The sequence below is a fragment of the Octopus bimaculoides genome, chromosome 18, assembly GCF_046866305.1.
Source record: "Octopus bimaculoides isolate indiv1 chromosome 18, ASM4686630v1, whole genome shotgun sequence".
Classification (NCBI taxonomy): Eukaryota; Metazoa; Mollusca; class Cephalopoda; order Octopoda; family Octopodidae; genus Octopus; species Octopus bimaculoides.
The window spans coordinates 2,694,907-2,713,090 of record NC_142945.1 but is presented as its reverse complement, the minus strand read 5'-3'; the positions used below and the strand labels follow the sequence as shown (position 1 = coordinate 2,713,090).

The 18,184-nt window shown below is 35.4% G+C and overlaps 1 protein-coding gene across 50 annotated transcripts in view; it reads left to right on the top strand.

The window, feature by feature from the left end:
• The window catches only part of LOC106871531 (guanine nucleotide exchange factor DBS), a 179,665-nt gene that overhangs the window by 111,298 nt on the left and 50,183 nt on the right, over nt 1-18,184 (top strand). For 43 of the 50 annotated variants that reach the window (XR_016244920.1, XR_016244918.1, XR_016244921.1 and 40 more), the window contains one exon: nt 11,112-11,132. The exons of the other annotated variants lie outside the window; for them this stretch is intronic. Coding sequence is in view for 27 of the 43 variants with exons in the window: in XM_089365630.1 (XP_089221756.1) it covers nt 11,112-11,132 (21 nt within the window). In the remaining 16 variants the exon portion in view is untranslated. The remainder of the gene's footprint in view (nt 1-11,111; nt 11,133-18,184) is intronic. 50 annotated transcript variants of the gene reach the window in all.

Genomic DNA, 18,184 nt, shown 5'->3' with positions numbered 1-18,184 from the left:
CATTTTCTTTGTTGCACATTGATGGTGGGGGAGTGAGGGAGGTGTTGAAAGGGGGCAAGTCTGCAAGTGAGGAATATATATGTGTTATTCTTTCTTGCTTTCTTCCATTATCGTCTGGGCATATTTATCCTTCCCTCCCCTAGTCTTCCATGTCAGGTGCAACTCACCTGAGACAAATCACTTGGGAAAAATCTTCTGAGCACCTAATTCAATGCCTTAGGATATTCTGCGTCATTGTTTTGATGTTCAAATTCTGTCAGGTTTGGTTTTATCTGCCAGCCTTCCTGGGTCAGTGAAATAAATACCAGTTAAATACTGTGGGATTGATTTTATCAACTCTTCCCCCCCCTCCCTCCAAATGTCACCCCTTATATCTATCTGTCTTGGCAGAACTGTTAGAGCATCAGGGAAATGCCTGGTGGTATTACATGTAGCTCTTTATGTTATGAGTTCAAATCCTGTTGAGGTCAACTGTGCTTTTCATCCTTTTGGGGTTGATAAAATAAAGTCCCAGCTAAGCACTGAGATCAATGGTATGGAGTAATCCCATCCCACCAAAATTGATGGCTTGTGCCAAAATTTTAAACATTATTATTATTATTATTATTATTATTATTATTATTATTATTATTATTATTATTATTATGTGGTGATGAACTGGTAGAACTGTTAACACACTGGACATAAGCTTAGCAGCATTTTGTCCATTTTTATGTTTGTTGCTCAAATTTTGTCTTTCATTCTTTGGGTGGGTGGGGGGGGGGTCAATGAAATAACTTCCAGTCAAGTACTAGGGTCAATGTAGTTGCATTCCCCATCCTTTTGAAAACTGCTAGCCCTCTGCCAAAATTGGAAATTGTTATTAATATTCAAATTGTTAGTATGTCAGACAAAATCCTTTCTGGGTGGATAAAATAAGCACCAGTCAAGCACTGGATTGATGTAATTATCTCTGCCCACAAAATTCCAGGCCTTGTGCCTATAGTAGAAAGAATTATTTATTATTATTATTATTATTTATTATTATTATTATTATTATTATTATTTATTATTATTATTATTATTATTATTATTATTATTATTTATTATTATTATTATTATTTATTATTATTATTATTATTATTATTATTATTATTATTATTATTATTATTATTATTATTATTATTATTAGGCAGTGAGCTGGCAGAATCGTTAGCATGCTGGACGACGTGCTGCTTAGCATTTTGTCCATCTTTATGTTCTGAGTTCAAATTCCACCAAGGTTGACTTTGCCTTTCATCGTTTTGGGGTTGATAAGATAAGTACCAGTCGAATATTGGGGTTGATGTAATCAACTAGTCCCCTCCCCACAAAATTTCAGGACTTGTGCCTATCATAGAAAAGATTATTATTGTTATTATTTTAAAAGCCTTTGGTGATGGATGATATTATTTAAGAACAGCTGAGAATAGAATACTTTGCTTTATTCACTTTTATTGTTTAGGTTCTGAGTTCAAATTGCATTACCTTCCAGTCTTGGCCCTTATATGTTAAGAAACAAATGACTCAGCTTCAGAATGTTCCAGAATTACTATTTTTCTGGGGGTTTTTTGTTAAATATAAAGGTGTTGTTGTTTCGGTTTTGTATCTGATTCAACAGAGCCATAGTCTCACGTGTTCCTGTCATGGCCATCCTGTCTTTTAGTGAAAATACAGTCATCCTTGTTTTGTTTGTATGTTCCTACTCTTCTTAAGACTCACAGTCTACATCTTCAGACATCTCTCCCTTCCCTGTAAAACGTGTGTGTGTGTATGTATATATATATATATATATATATATACATACATATATATATGTATATTCATACATGTATATATACATACATGCATACATACATGCATACATATATATATATATATATATATATATATATATATATATATATATACATACGTGTGTGATGTCTTTGTGTCTTTGTCCCCCACCTCAACTTGATAACCTGTGTTGGTGTGTCTACATCCCCATAACTTAGCGTTTCAGCAAGAGAGACCAATAAAATAAATACTAAGCTTAAAAACAAAAAAAAAACTAAGTACTGAGGTCGATTTGTTCAACTGAGATTCTTCAAGGTGCTGCCCCAGCATGGCCACAGTCTAAATGACTGAAGCAAGCAGATAAAGACGTAAAGGGAGGAAGATTTGGCTGCTGTTTCTAAGACATTAAAACTAGGGGTTCTCTCATTGTCTTGTAATATTGACACCTAAGACAGGTGGGTGCAGTGGTATATGAGTTCAAATCCTGCTAACGTCAGTTGTGCCTTTCATCCTCTCGGGGTCAATAAAATGTTATTCTTCTGCTTTGCTTTGCTTTCCCCCACATGAGATTTGCTCCAGCTGGGCTTACCCCGTAGAATATACTAAAAGACTTCCCCCCACCACCACCCTAACTCTTCCCAGTTTTCACTGCTTTGGCTTATTTTTATTATTTTGTTTTGCTTTTTTCATTTTGTTTTGTTGGGTTTTTTTTATATAAATTGTTTTTATTTTTTATTTTCCATTTTTTTTTCCCAATGTTTGTTTTGTTTTAATTTCAAAATGATGATTCAGTTTTTATTCGAAATAATGTCTTTTCTGTGTATGGGGGAGAGAGAAAGACAGAGACAGTCTGTGTGTGCATGTGTGTACTTGTGTTTGTGTGTATGTGTGAGCCTATATGTATGTTTAGAGAATGAAATTAAGACCTAAAGGCAAACAAGGTTACAAATTACTATCAGCATTGCTAGAAATAAGAGTCAAAAATGACTCTGATAGCAACACAAAGCACTGACCTCATGAGTTGAAAAGGTGAGGGAGCGAGCAAAAGCACCTCACCATGGAAAGGTGCTTATTTCTAGCAATGCTGGCACTATTTTGTACCCTTGTTTATTAATATATATATACAGGGCTGGCCGGTAACGAATTTTTCTGCAATATATCGATAGTTTATTCTGTTCAATCTATTGTATTAGCATTATCCTGCGTCTGAGAATAAATTATTTCCGTATCTTTCATTACATCTCAACGCTTCTAAAGCCAACTTTGTTTACTTACATCGTAAGTTGAATTTAACGTTGGCGTCTTATAAAACTAGATTTATAAATCCTAAAATTGCAGAGGAATTTGTTACTGGGCAGTTTAGCTTAAAGGTAAAGCACTTGACATGTAATCACAGGGATGTGAGTTCAAGTTTCATGGCTGGACGGTAACGAATTATTCTGCAATATATGAATAGGTTATCCTGTTCATGCTATTGTATTGCGTCTGAGAATAAATTATTTCTGTATATAAAATCTACATATATAGTATGTGTATATACACATGTATAGTATATATATGTATACGTGCATGTATATTTATGTATATAAGAACCAAAACTGTTATTCTGACAATTCTAATTAAACACTAAACGCAATTAACTTCTGAGAACAAAACAAAACAATGAAAATATTGAGTATCTTTTATCTTTTACTTGTACCAGTCATTAGACTGGCCATGCTGGTGCAATGCCTTGAAGAATTTTTAGTCAAATGAATCAACTCCAGTCCTTTTTTTTTTTTCAAGTCTTGTATTTATTCTGTTGGTCACTTTTGCCAAAATGCTAAGTTACGGGATGTAAACAAACCAGCACCAGTTGTCAAGCAGTGGTGGGGGACAATCACATACGCAATAGTCTTCTTTCAGTTCCCATCTACCAAATCCATTCACAATGCTTTGGTGGGCCCAGGGCTATAGTAGAAGACACTTGCCCAGGGTGCCACACAGTGGGACTGAACCTGAAACCATGTCGTTGCAAAGCAAACTTTCTCCACAGTCACGCCTATATTTGTAATTAGTGAAAGTTAACTTGTTAAATAATTAATAATAAACCACAAAGTTCTAGTCACCCCACCCATTAACCCCTAGCTTCACCATTCCATATCATGTCTACAGAACTGGGAGACTGGGTGGAACCAATAATAAAAATATAGAGAAATACTTTCAGAAAAATTGATGAAGAGCGGAAAAGAAAAAAAGGCTTTTTGGCATTTAAAACCAGATTCTTTCTTTTTTCCTTTCCTCTTCCTCCTTTTCTTTCTCTCTCTCCCTCTCATCAATCATTCTCTCTCCCCTCTATCACTTTCTCTCCTTCTCTCTGTATCATTCTCTCTCCCTCTACCATTTTCTCTGCCTTCCTTCTCTCTCCCCCTCTCTTTCTCCTCTGTCATTCTCTGTCCCTCTCTTTCCCTTCTATCATTCTTTCTCTGTTTCCCTCTCTCCTTTCTCATTCTCTCTCCCCCTTCTTTCTTTCTCTTTCTTTCTATCATTTTCTCTGTCTCTCTCCATTTTCTCTCTTTAAAACAAAGCTGCATATTTTCATTCTTTGACCATCCCAAGTGTACCAGTTCTTCTGACAATGACCAATTTATCAATTCTATTGACCATCAATATGCGTGTAGAAAAAAACAGGATGGCCATGGACGAACTGTCTTTTATTATAGATTTGTGTGATCACAGCTGACCTGCGGCTAAACAACAGCAACAGCCACTGATATACTAATCCTATTGACCATCACTACTGAACAAGCTATCAGATTGTCATGGTTAAAACATCTTTGATGGTCTGCTAGCCAAGAGCCTGCCTCAGGCTCGTCACTCACATGGCTGTGTACTTGACAAGCTCATTCCAAGTCACGTGGTTTCTAGTTCAACTCCATTGCACAACAACTTGGTGCAGTAATTTCTACTATTGCTCCAGGTTGACCAAAGTCTTGTCATGGAATTTAGTGGTCAAAAACTGAAAGAAACCTATCGTGTGTGTGTGTCATTTATCACAAATTGTCTGCTAGTTTTGCACCTTCGGAGACATGTGGATTAAGTGACCACTAATGTAAAATGTTGATAAGGATTAGTGACTGGAAGGGCATCCAGCTGTAAAATAATACCCCAATAATATATTTGTCTAACTTATGCTAGGGTGGAAAAATGGACATACAAACAAATGTATGTGCACGTATGTACATATAACTAAGGTTAGAGGGACCAGTCGTATAATAAAGTATAGTTTGGCCTCATCTGGTCATAGATATATATAACCTCAAATACATTCTCATGTAATGGAAATTGACAAATAATACAGAAGTAAAACTGAACAAGTGTGTGTGTTTATTATTGGCCTAATAACCCTCCCAAGATATTACAAAATACAAAAAATACAAGTTAACATCAGGAATCTTTCAGTCTTTGAAATCGGTGTTAAATTGATGAACAATGTTTTACTTGTATCAGTCAGTATGTATGTGTGTGTGTGTGTGTGCGTCTCCTTGTCTTGACATCATAAGTCGTAAACAAACATCACCGTCTTACAAGCAGTGTCATTCATTTCTAGTCTTCTGTGAAAAAATATGTCTGGCCATGGGGGAAATATGGCCTTGCTCTGAAAATAGGTGAGGGCTTGTGACAGAAAACACCTCAACAAATTCTGTCTGACCCATGCAGGCATGGAAAAGTGGACATAAAAACAATGATGATGATAATGGCATGAGGTCAAAATGATTATTATTGTACCAGTTTGTGTGTGTGTGTGTGTGTGTAAAGGCATGTGGCCTAATGGTTAGGGGTGTTGAACTCATGACCATAAGATCACGGTTTCAATTCCCAGACTGGCTGCACATTGTGTTCTTAAGCAAACACTTCATTTCACATTATTCCAGTCCACTCACCTGTAAATGGGTCATCCTGACCGGCCTTCCGGTCAGGGAGGAATGTTGGCCTGCTTGCTTTGCCAGTGGAGTAACATCATTTGAAAACGAACACGATAAAAAGTGCATTGTGACCAGCAGTGTATAACAACATCTGATAGTCTGGTCAATCACAATATCATGTGAAATATTTATATGAGAAACTTTGGAGAGAAAAAGTGTGCAGTACCATGATAGAATATAATAATTCTCTTTTGTTTGATCCAGTAATCCCATCAGAGTCTTTCTGAGATATTGCTAAATATCCAGACCAGAAAAAGTCTGTCTTAAGAACTCACTAAACACCAAAACACTCCAGAGTAACCTGCTGCTGGATCAGACAAAATAGGAGTTATAATTTTAGTGATGTTGGGTAACTGTTATATTATAGCCATTACTCTGAGAGTCAGAGCTTGGCTGCAGTTTTCAGAAGAAAGGAAATCATTCTTTTAATGAAATCATATATATATACACATACATGCATGCACTCACACACACATTACATGCATATCCACTAATACTTTGCACGCAGTAGATGCTTCTACACACACCCTAGCTTCCCTTATCAAAATACATATGTACCCGACCGATGAAAGCGTGATTTATATAACTTACTTCTGTTTATTTCCAGGGTAAATACAAGATGAACATGTAATGGTGACTTTAAGCATTTTACCCACCACGATGAAAGGCTATTTATGGGTGAAAATTATAGTTCGACCCCCTTGACTGGAATGTGAAAGGGACTACATTTGAACACACATATTGTTGTAGATATTTATTTATATATATACATTTGTACATACATAGCTTCATGTACATGTGTATATATAATTGTGTGTGTATTGATGCATGTGTCTATATGTATGTATGGGTGTGTATATATTATATATATATGAATATATATACATATATAAACATATATATATATACATATATATTCATACATATGTATACATACATACATATATATATATATATATATATATATATATATATATATATATATATATATATTTATACAGCCCTTTGTTAACTGAGAAATTGTGGCGCCATTATTAGTAATGGATGTAGAAAGCAAAGCAAAAGAGAAAAAATATTTTATCATAGAACTTAATTATAATTTTTAATAAGAATTGATGAGTTTTTTGGTCAGCTATTTATTGGATTCCTGCGATGTCTGAGATGAATTCTTGTCAGCGTTACCATTTTCCAAACCATTGATCTCATGTTTAGAGTATCAATTGTGTTCACATTATTTATGTCTTCATTACATTTCACTTCGTTTCGTCTCTCGTTATCATTAGGTGTCTCATATTTTAATGTTGAGTACTTTGAGCCCAGACTTGATTCCAACAGGGAACATTTATTTCTGGGCTAAAAGACAGACTCTCCTTAGTCACTTAAATCCCATGCTTCATGTAAATAGCAACAGTTAGTTTAGACGTAAAGGCACCTGTTTCAAATCCAGTCTGTGACCTTTGAGAATACGACACTTGATGACCAGATCAAAAACCTATAGCAACACAGATTTTTAAATGTTTGAAATATAAACACTTTAAAGATTAGATTAATCATCTTGAAAATTATGTGATCACCAATGGTAATTTTTCCCGAAAATATTTTTTGAAAATCAAAATAAAATTTTCTTTTATTATGTTGTGTGCATCTGTGATGGAAAGGGTCATGCGTTGGACAGAAGCTGAGTTATTTTTAGTCTTGATGTACTGACAGTTCTATATTTTGAAAGAGGAGGAATTATGTACATTATTTACATTTGACGGATATTTGTCCTCATCTTGTTTCGGCTGATATACCCTCCAGCCTTCATCAGGTGTCCTGGGGGAATTTTGAACCTGGGTTCTCATTCCGAAGGTAGTTTTCCAATGTTATTATTATTATTATTATTCACGTAACTGCCAGGAATCGAACTCGGAATCTTGTAGTTAGTAGCCATGCTATTAACCACTACGCCATACACCCATGGGCGATTATGGAGTGTATTTTAGGGCTTATAAATCAAACGTTTTCCTATCCTTCCTTAACAACAAACAAGATGAGGACGAATATGCATCAAATGTAAATAATGTTCTGAGTTTAAAATTTTGCCTAGGTCAACTTCACCTTTCATCCATCATTCAGGGTTCATTAAGTACCAGTAATTAGTGAGCGTTGACTGAAATGACTATGGCCCTTGCCGCCACCCTGTCCCTGCCCCGTCGAAGAAAACATCAGTGACCTCCTACCAAATCTTTGTTTTTGGGGTGGGTTTTGTGTGTTTGTGTATTCTCATTTTGGAAAGGGTAATACTTATTTAAGGATTTCTAGTCTATGGAGGTTTTGTTGCAAATATATACACATAAAGGTGTGTGTATAAAGTGTGTGTGTGTGTGTGTAAGCCTTTCATTTCTTTATTCTCACAATTTTCTTCTCATTGTTTTTTCCCCCAAGCTTGTTATATTTGGAGGGTTAAGTAGTTATCTTATTACAAACACACACATCACATTCACACACATATATACACTCATACATACATTCATACAAAATATATTTCTATATGTGTGTGTGTGTGTATATATATATATATATATATGTACACATACATATATATATACATATATATAAGCACACCCATTTCTATGTACATAAATATACACACACACACACACACACACTAAATATTTTTTATTGTAATAGTGTTATTCTCCAGTAGCTTTTTTTTTTGTGTGCGTAATAAAACAATCACGTGACCATAAATAATTCTTAAATTCTAATAATTCGTTTTTTTAATTGTTTTATATCTTTTATATTTTTGCCGATGATTTTTATACACACACGCACACACATATATATATTTCACTTAAATAAGTTTTTTTTCATGCATTTATTTATTTTTTACATTCTTCGCTGGGTTTTTTTTTTTTCTTCTCTCCACAAACTTTTGTGTTGGCCATCTCCATATAAAAGAAGGATCATTATTTGTATTGGACAATTCCTTGTTAGTGTCAAAAAAAACCCCAACCAAACCTGTAAATGGTCATTCAGTCAGCTAGAAATAGCTGCCTATTCTCCTTTGTATGACACCGTAATGTTTTAGAAGGACACATTTGATAATGTTGTCCTAGATGAACTATGGCTTGGGGATAGGGAGAATACAGAAAATTGTTGGATCAGGGGTGATGTAGGGTTAAAAAGTAACAACTTGTTAATATTACTGTGGCAGAATCGTTAGCAGAATCGTTAGCACACCAGGCAAAATGCTTAGTGGCATTTCATTTGTCTTTACATTCTGAGTTCAAATTCTGCAGAGGTCAGTAAATTAAATACCAGTGAAACACTGGGGTCAATGTACTCAACTGGTCCCCTGCCCTCAAATTTCTAGCTTTGTGCCTTTAGTAGAAAGGATTATTATTATTATTATTATTATTATTATTATTATTATTATTATTATTATTTATTATTATTATTATTATTATATCCATGTTACTATACTTACTATTATTAACACAAGATTCTGTTACTAATTCTGAGTGACGTATGCATGTTTGTTTGTGTGTGTGTGTGTTTTCTCTTTATATAATTAGATGTTATGGGAAATTGCCTTGGAAATATGAAATCGCTGTTCTCATTTTTAACACCATCACATTGCTGAAAATTAGGTCTCTGGATCCATTTAAACCACCTCTATGACAGTAACATGAATCCAGTTTGTTACATCCACGTTTCCTATAAACTGTAGCTAAGATAACTGATTTCTTTGGTTTCAGGTTTCTGTGTTTGGTTCAGAAGATCTTAGTAAGAAGCAACTGCCATTGTAGCAGTTTCTTTGGACTGTTTTAAATCTGATTTAATTTCAATGAATTTTTATATTTTAAAGTGAATTATAAATGATGCACAGCTGGTAGAGTGCTGTTCAAAATATCTGATGTTATTTCAACTCTTTGATTTAGATTTCAAATCTCTCTTGAGGTGATTTAGCTTTCCATGATTCTGGGGCTCGATAAAATAAGTTCCTGTCAATCAAGTACCATTGTTGATTTAACTTTGAAACTGTCCCATAGTTCTATGTTTCAAACTTCCCGTTTTAGACTGATTGAAATTAAAACCTTCTGTCATAATCTAAATATGTATGCGCACACACACATATACATATCTGATAGATATCTATATATTAAAATTAATTATGAGAATGTCAACACAGAAAGTAAAATTAAGCAAGGCGCAACTAATTAGTTTGAGAGTCATAAAAAGATTAATTAGGAGTGTCTTTAATGTTTTAAGCATAAACTCTTCTTCAGGAAGTAAAATAGTTGAAAAATGGATTAAAATGCAGAAGAATGAAATTAAAAAAATTTATGGTAATAATAATAATAATCCTTTCTACTATAGACCTGGAATTTGATGGGGAGGGGGATAGTCAATCACATCAACCCCAGTACTTGACAGGTATTTAATTTATTGACCCCTGAAAGATGAAAGGCAAAGTTGACCTCGGCGGAATTTGACCTCAGAATTTCAAATTTTTCCACTAGGGCAACAATTTTGGTGGGAGGGTACTCCACCAAAACTGGTACTCCAAAAGGGCTCAACCCCGGCAGAATTTGAACAATAATAATAATAATAATAACAATGGTTTCAAATTTTGGCACAAGGCCAGCAGTTCTGGGTGAAGGGTTAAGTTGGTTAGATTGACCCCAGTGCTCACCTGGTACTTATTTTATTGACCCTGAAAGGATAAAAGGCAAATTCAACCCTAGCAGAATTTGAACTCAGAACATAGACTGATGAAATGCCACTAAGCATTTTGCCCAGCATGCTAACAATTCTGCCAGCTCACCACCTCCAATAATAATAATAATAATAATAATAATAGAGATTTGTATGTTGCTCTGCCTATCTTGTTTCAGTCATTTGACTGCAGCCATGCGCATGCATGTGTGTGTGTGTGTGTGTGTGTTCATTGTGAAGATGTTTGTAGACTGAAAATGAAAAAAATTCTTTTTGTAAGTAAGACTGAATAGACTTGCTGAATGTAGCCATGTTAGAAAGCCAGTTCGTAGAGAATCGAATAGATACCAGTTATATTCTGAGGTTTCATTGATTGATTGTATAGAAGTACCACCACTCCACCCCACTTCCCTTCTCCCCTGAAGAAACCGGTTTTATTCCTATATTTTGCTCTTATTTTTCTTTTCTTTCCCTCTCTTATCTATTTATCTATCTATATATATATATATATATATATTTGTAATTTTTGGAGGTAACTATGTTGAATTACTACTTTAATCTATATTTATTCTTAAGTCCTCCCCTCTCTCTCTCTCTCTCTCTCTCTCTCTCTTTATATTTATTTATTTATTTTTATCTTTATGCTAGAACTCAAGTGGATTACAAAAGGTGAGAGTATTTAAATTCAGAGAGAGCTCAATGTCGTCTGTGTGTGTGCATGCATGTGTGTATTGGTGCGTATGGAGTTGTATTCTCTATTATTTTCATATTATTTATCTTTAAGTAAACATGCATGTTTGTATCAGTCTGTGAGTGTGTATGTATATATATATATATATATAAATAAAGATAGATAGGTAGACAGGTATATATATTATTATTATTTTTAAATCAGCTGAAATGACAAAGTGACTCAAACACTCAGCCTTTTGTTTGTAAAAAGTGCCTCATGCTACTTTTTCAGTCGAAATGACAGGAAAATTGCAAACGAAAGGCCGGCTGCTTTTACGTCTGTGTATAATTTATTTCTGTATTTAGACTATGCTATGGCACCCAGGCTACTTTTCCGTGTGCCACCCCTGTATACAGACACAGAGACAGACAGACAGGCTGATAGGCAGGTAGACAGGCCAACAAGCATGCTTCTTAAAATTAAGTCAGTGTTGTGTCTTTCATCCATTTTCTGCATGTATTTGTGACTGTGTTGTGCATTTATTAATATTTCCCAATAAAAAAATGTTTGGTTGAAGAATAATTTAATGTAAGGAATCTCAATTAGTCTTAGTTTTGAAATTAAATACTTTGAAATGCTACCAGTTTCTCTGAGACAAACTTGTGATAAAAACAAAAAATACTTTTTATTTAATTTTTAAATTACTTCACTACCCAAGATCACAATTAATGTAATTAGAAAGCATTGGTGCTGATGTCACATAAAATGCACCCAGTGCACTCTATAAAGTGGTTGGCATTAGGAAGAGTATCCAGCCATAGAAACCATGCCAAAACAGATGACTGGAACCTGGTCCAACTCCTGGCCTTAGTAGCTCCTGTTAAACCATCCAACCCATGCCAGCATGGAAAATGAACATTAAATGATGATGATGATGAGAAATGGTTAATTGATTTATTTTAGACCGGAATGAAGTTCCTTTCTTAGTTTTATACCATGCCCAACTGTCGACTTTGTCTGTTTGTCTATCTATCAATAGATAGATAGATAGATTGGGACTTTCTTGTCTCTTTAGTGAATGAGGGTTCGACAAGACAGAGTTGCCAATGACGATGGTTACTTGGTTTTCTAAACACCCTACATGATGACTGTCATTATAATGGACATGGTTTGTGCAGAACCAGTCCAATCCTCTCGTTCTCCAGACTTGTATTGATCTGCTGCAATGAGTGTCACAGATATACATATATATACATGTATAAATATATGTACATATGTGTGTGTGTGTGAATTGATCTGCTGCAACAAGTGTCACAAACCCTGTCGTTACCCGGATGCAGGATTTGTAAGGAGTTATCTTAGATGAGCAGCTCAAGTGTTGAAGGTCCTCATTAACTTTGGATCCATTGGAATGTCTCTGAGTTGCCTTCTTCCACCAGTGATGTCGCAATTCATTTCTACAGCAGAGTTAACTGGAGCAATGTGAAATAAAGTGTCTTGCTCAAGAACACAACACGCAGCCCAGTCCAGGAATTGAACTCACAACCTGACGATCGTAAGCTCGATCCTCTAACCACTGAGCCATGTGTCTTATTAGCTCCTGTTAAACTGTCCAACCCATGCCAGCATGGAACACAACACACATTTATTAATACTGATATATACATTTATGAAATTACACACAGATATACATATATACACATGTATAAATATATGTACATATGTGTGTGTGTATATATATATATATATATATATAGATAGATAGATAGACACAGAGACACAGATATTTATAAATTAAATTTACATGTATGTGTGTGTGTGCATGCATGTGTTATACACATACATACATACATACACATATATACACACACACACACATCTATATAGTCTAGCATATGCCAGCATGGCAACCGGATGCTAAAGGAATGAGCAAGACATATAAATATATTAATATGTGTGCGTATGTATGTATACACGGCCAATTTTCTGAACCATCATAGCAACGGTTAACTCATTTATCAAATGAATCACTGATTGCTTTCCAGATTAACTCCACTACTGTTGTCATAGCAACTAATCTGTTATTCAGAAATCTGATAATACCATTATTCCAACAATAATAATTATCATTTCAACATTCTTCACTATTCGAAGAATTTCCTCTTACAAAGAAAAGATGCTTCATATTAATTTTCTTCACGAATATTACTTTTAATTACTTCCTAACGAGTTATTCATTAATTCCACTACCCCATTCACCCATGGACACCCCCCCCCCCCAAGCATTTATAAATATCCATTCATGGAGTTGAAACTGGGGCTTCTGTTTGTGGCAACCCTGAATTTCTTGCCCTTATTTCCACTAAATAGGTGATTGATTGATTATTGATACCAGATGTAGAGATGACCTCTGGCTACCTCTATACTATAGATCTATTTATGTGGAGATGACATGTAGCTATTTCGCTGTTATACATTTGTCCATGTGGGAATGACCAGAGGCTACCTCTATATCATAGATCTGTCCATGGAGAAATGACTTACATCAATGACCATTATTCTTCATTTGGCACTGAGCTACCAGTATCACAGTGTAGCAGACAAATTATATTCCTCTACATTACAGAGTTCCAGTTTGGTCTGTGATTACTGTATTCCAGCAAGGAACTGGGTTCCAGTTTAATTAACCTTATCTTGACTTTTCATCACCTTGGGGGTCGATAAAATAAAGTACTGGTCAAGTACATGGGTTGATGGTGTTGTGTCTGGTGCTAGGAAGGGCATCCAGCCATAGAAACCATTCCAAAGCAAACAGAGCCGGTGCCATCTGACGTGCCAGTTCCTGTCAAACTGTCCAATTCATGCTATGATGATGATGATGACATGTCTGTCACTATGTTCTGTGTTCAAATTCCACTTAAGTCAGCTTTGCCTTTCATCCTTTTGGAGTCAATAAAACGATTTTCAGTCAAGCACTCTCCCAAAATTTTCAGGCTTTTTGCTTAGAGTAGGAACGATTATTTTCATTATTATTATTATTGAAGGAGAGAGCAGCACATGCCATCAAAGTGACTATTATTATTATTATTATTATTTACATTACAATGTTTGCTGTCAGTGTCAGTTCTATCTTTCAACCATCCAAGGGAAGAGAAGGGGTTTGCTTATCCATCAGAAGCCATCATCAAATTTGGGATCTTGGATCAGTGTTGAAATTTTTTTGGTCGATTTAGGCTCAAAGATCTGTAGATATGTGTAAACGTCTGTGCATATAGTTGTGTGTGTGTGTGTTTACATGCACATAGGTATACATGTGTAATTTGTGTGTGTGTGTGTATATATATATATATATATATATATATATATATATATATATGTGTGTGTGTGTGTGTGTGTATACACATATACACATGTTAGGAAGGGCATCTAGCTGTAGAAAGGTTGCCAGATCAGATTGTAGCCTGGTGCAGCCACTGGCTTCCCAGACCTCAGTCAAACCGTCCAACCCATGCCAGCATGGAAAATGGACGTTAAATTATGATGATGAGGATATGTGTGTATACACACACACACAACGCTATGCATGGGTGTTGGGCTGCAATTTGAAATTAAAAGAAAAATGGAGCAAGGGAGAGAACTCCCGATAATTTCATGAAACCAAAATTTAATTTAAAAGAAACTCGTGTGTAATATATATATATATATATATATATATATATATATATATACATACATACATAGATATATTGTACATAGTGCTGTGTATTTATGGTTACGATTATCGCTTTGCTTTCTTATTAAACTTTCATTTTACGTTGCTATATTTATTTTTCTTTATTATTTATATTATTTTAATTATTTATTCGTTGTTTGCCTCTGTGTAATATCCTATTTATATATTTCTATATTTTTGGTATCAATTGTGAATATTTGGCCGATCTCTCTTGATCAATGGAATAAATTCGTTTGATGGAATTTTCCTTTTGTTTTGGTTTTTGTTCTGATTTTTTTATTTGTTTATTTCTATGTATTTATGCATACACATACACACACACATGCGCGCACACATTCACATCTCTGACCAACTCACCTTACCCTCTTATGAAACTTCCACCCCTCTCTGTCCTTCGCGCCCCACTCTTTCCCTGTCCACTCATCCTGTCCAATTCCCTGTACCAGTTATATCCACCCTCCTTTGTACCTTCAGTGTATGTCCCAACATCTCTCCACCACTATCCCTCTTTCTCTGTCTCTCTCTCTCTCTTTCTATTTCTGTCTGTCTCTCTTCCTCTCCTTTCTTTTCCAGCTAGGGTAACCATTTATCTCTACAGCAAGACCCTTATCTCTACCCCTCAATTTTACTCATGAAGTTCTCATCAGCTGGCCCAAAGCCACCTCCTTCAATACTATTTCCCCCATCCCAATCAAGGGGGCCATTGTCATGCAAGTTACCCTGTGACCCTTGCTGGTGCCCTGTAAAAAGCACCCATTACATTGGTTGTTATTAGGAAGGGTTCATCGGCATTCAGACAACCCCACACACCTATCCACATGGGCACACACACACACTGTGATACAATACTACAGCCTTACAATCTACCAGGTTCCTCCTCGTCCAGTTCTTGGTGTCATCTTTTTCGACCATATGCCCCCACCCCCGCCCAGTTCCTGACAATATTGCCCCAGATTCTAGACCCTAATAATGTGGGCAAAATGCTACATTTGTCCACTGTCACCAATTTGACATTGCTCTCCCACCTCCTCTAGGACTGGACACATACGTACAGCTTCTATGTCCAGATTATAAATCTACATTTTATACCAATAAAAATTGGTGTATTTAGTTTTGTGTGTAAATACCTGAGTGTCGATCTGGATAAGCCAGGGTTTCCACAGAAAGAAATCCACCAGCTAATTCACACATTACAAAACAGACCAGGGCTGAAACCACCTCTGGCTCTGTACTACAAATGTTTTGTTTTCAAAAGTTCAGAATTAACATTTTCCACCAAACCTTAGTCACAATTTATGTTCCTAACACTAGCTTAATGTTAACTAAATTATTTTACTACATTCTTTGTTATATTTAAAATTAATTGAAAGAGGCAGAGAGCATCTCAACTGAAATATGGTAACAAAAGGGTTAAATGATTAGTTTAACTCTTTTGATACCATCCCAGCTGAAACCATCTCTGGCTCTGTACTACAAATGTTTTGTTTTTAAAAGTTCTGAATTAAAATTTTCCACCAAACCTTAGTCACAATTTATGTTCCTAACACTAGCTTAATGTTACCTAAATTATTTTACTATATTCTTTGTTATATTTAAAATTAATTGAAAGAAACCCAGAGAATCATCTAAAAATAAATACAGTAACGAAAGGGTTAACAATGAGACATTGTTTTTGTTATTTCCATTCCAACGATGGAGCTTTGTGTCTTTGATGGAAACCAACTCCTTCCTCAGAGGAAGATTTCAAATTATTGAAAAGAGAAAATGCACACACACACTGAATTGTCTGCAATGACTAAAGTCAGTCTCTATTGATTATCTCCCTTCCATCAGTCTCTCGCTTCACTCCGGCGTAGTTTTCTCCTGTCCCTCTCTTTGTCTCATTATTTTGTGTGTGGGTGTGTTCTTTCCTTTTACTTGTTTCAGTCATTCAAGTGCGGCCATTCTGGAGCATCACATTGAAGAATTTCTTGAGTGAATCAATCCCAAAACTAATTCTATTGGTCTCTTTTGCCAAACTGCTAAGTTATAGGGATGTAAACACACCAACAATGGTTGTCAAGCAGTGGTGAGGAACAAACACACACATGTATATGTGTGTGTGTGTGTATATATATATATATGACAGGCTTCTTTCAGTTTCCATCTACTAAATCCACTGACAAGGTTTTGGTGAGCTGAGGCTGTAGTACGAGACACTTGCTCTAGGTGTCATGCAGTGGGACTGAACCTAGAACCATGTGGTTAGGAAGCAAGCTTATTGCCACTCGGCCACACCTGCGCCTAAGTCTAAACAATTACAAATAAGAACACATTAGTTAATGTAGTCCTAGATACATTATGAATAAAAGACAGGATGGCCATGGCTGGAACACCTTTAATTGTAGGGTTTTTTGTTTTTTTGTTTTTTAATGGCAGATCTGAAAATAACCAGTAACGAAAAAGGCACATTAAATAATCTAGTCCAAGATACATTATACCTGAGGAAAAAGATGAGATAGTCATAGCTTTAGGTTTTGTAGATCAGGACTGACCTAAACAACACCAGGTTCCACTCTTTACAAATTTAACACTACAACATTATTACCTTAAAATGGGACCACAAGATGTTTTTGTTCTTCAATGTACCAATTCTGTTGCCCTACATACACACACACACACTCATATATGTACATATACATACGCATATATACATGGATGGATCTGCATCATTTAAAGATGAGGATTCACTTATTCAATGAACTGAATTATCTGCTCCTGAATTAACATATAAGCAGTGGAGCACTCCCCAGGCATACAGTCCCTTAATCTTGTTGTAACTAATTCTCAAGCAGAATCAGTGAGACTAAGTATATGACAAGACTGAACTCTCAGGATTACAAATACGATCCACCTGACAGGCTTCTGTACAGTTTCCATTTTCCTAGTTTTGTTCACAAGGTATAGATCAACCTGAGGCTGTATTGAACTCAAGATCCTGTGGTTGTGGAACAAACTTCTTAACTAGTCAGCCACACTGCACCTACACACACGCATGTGTATATATATATGTATATATATATATATATATATATATATATATATATATATATATATACGATGGGCTTCTTTCAGTTTCCGTCTACCAAATCCACTGACAAGGCTTTGGTCGGCCTGAGGTTATAGTAGAAGACACTTGCAGCCTTTCCCTTGGGAAAAATTTTGGTGACACTTTTAACAGAGGCCATTCAGGTCTCCACTTTCAAAATGTCTCCCTCCCCACCCAAATTTTAGGACCATTTTCATGATCTTGCTAGTGCAGTTCAAAAATATGTC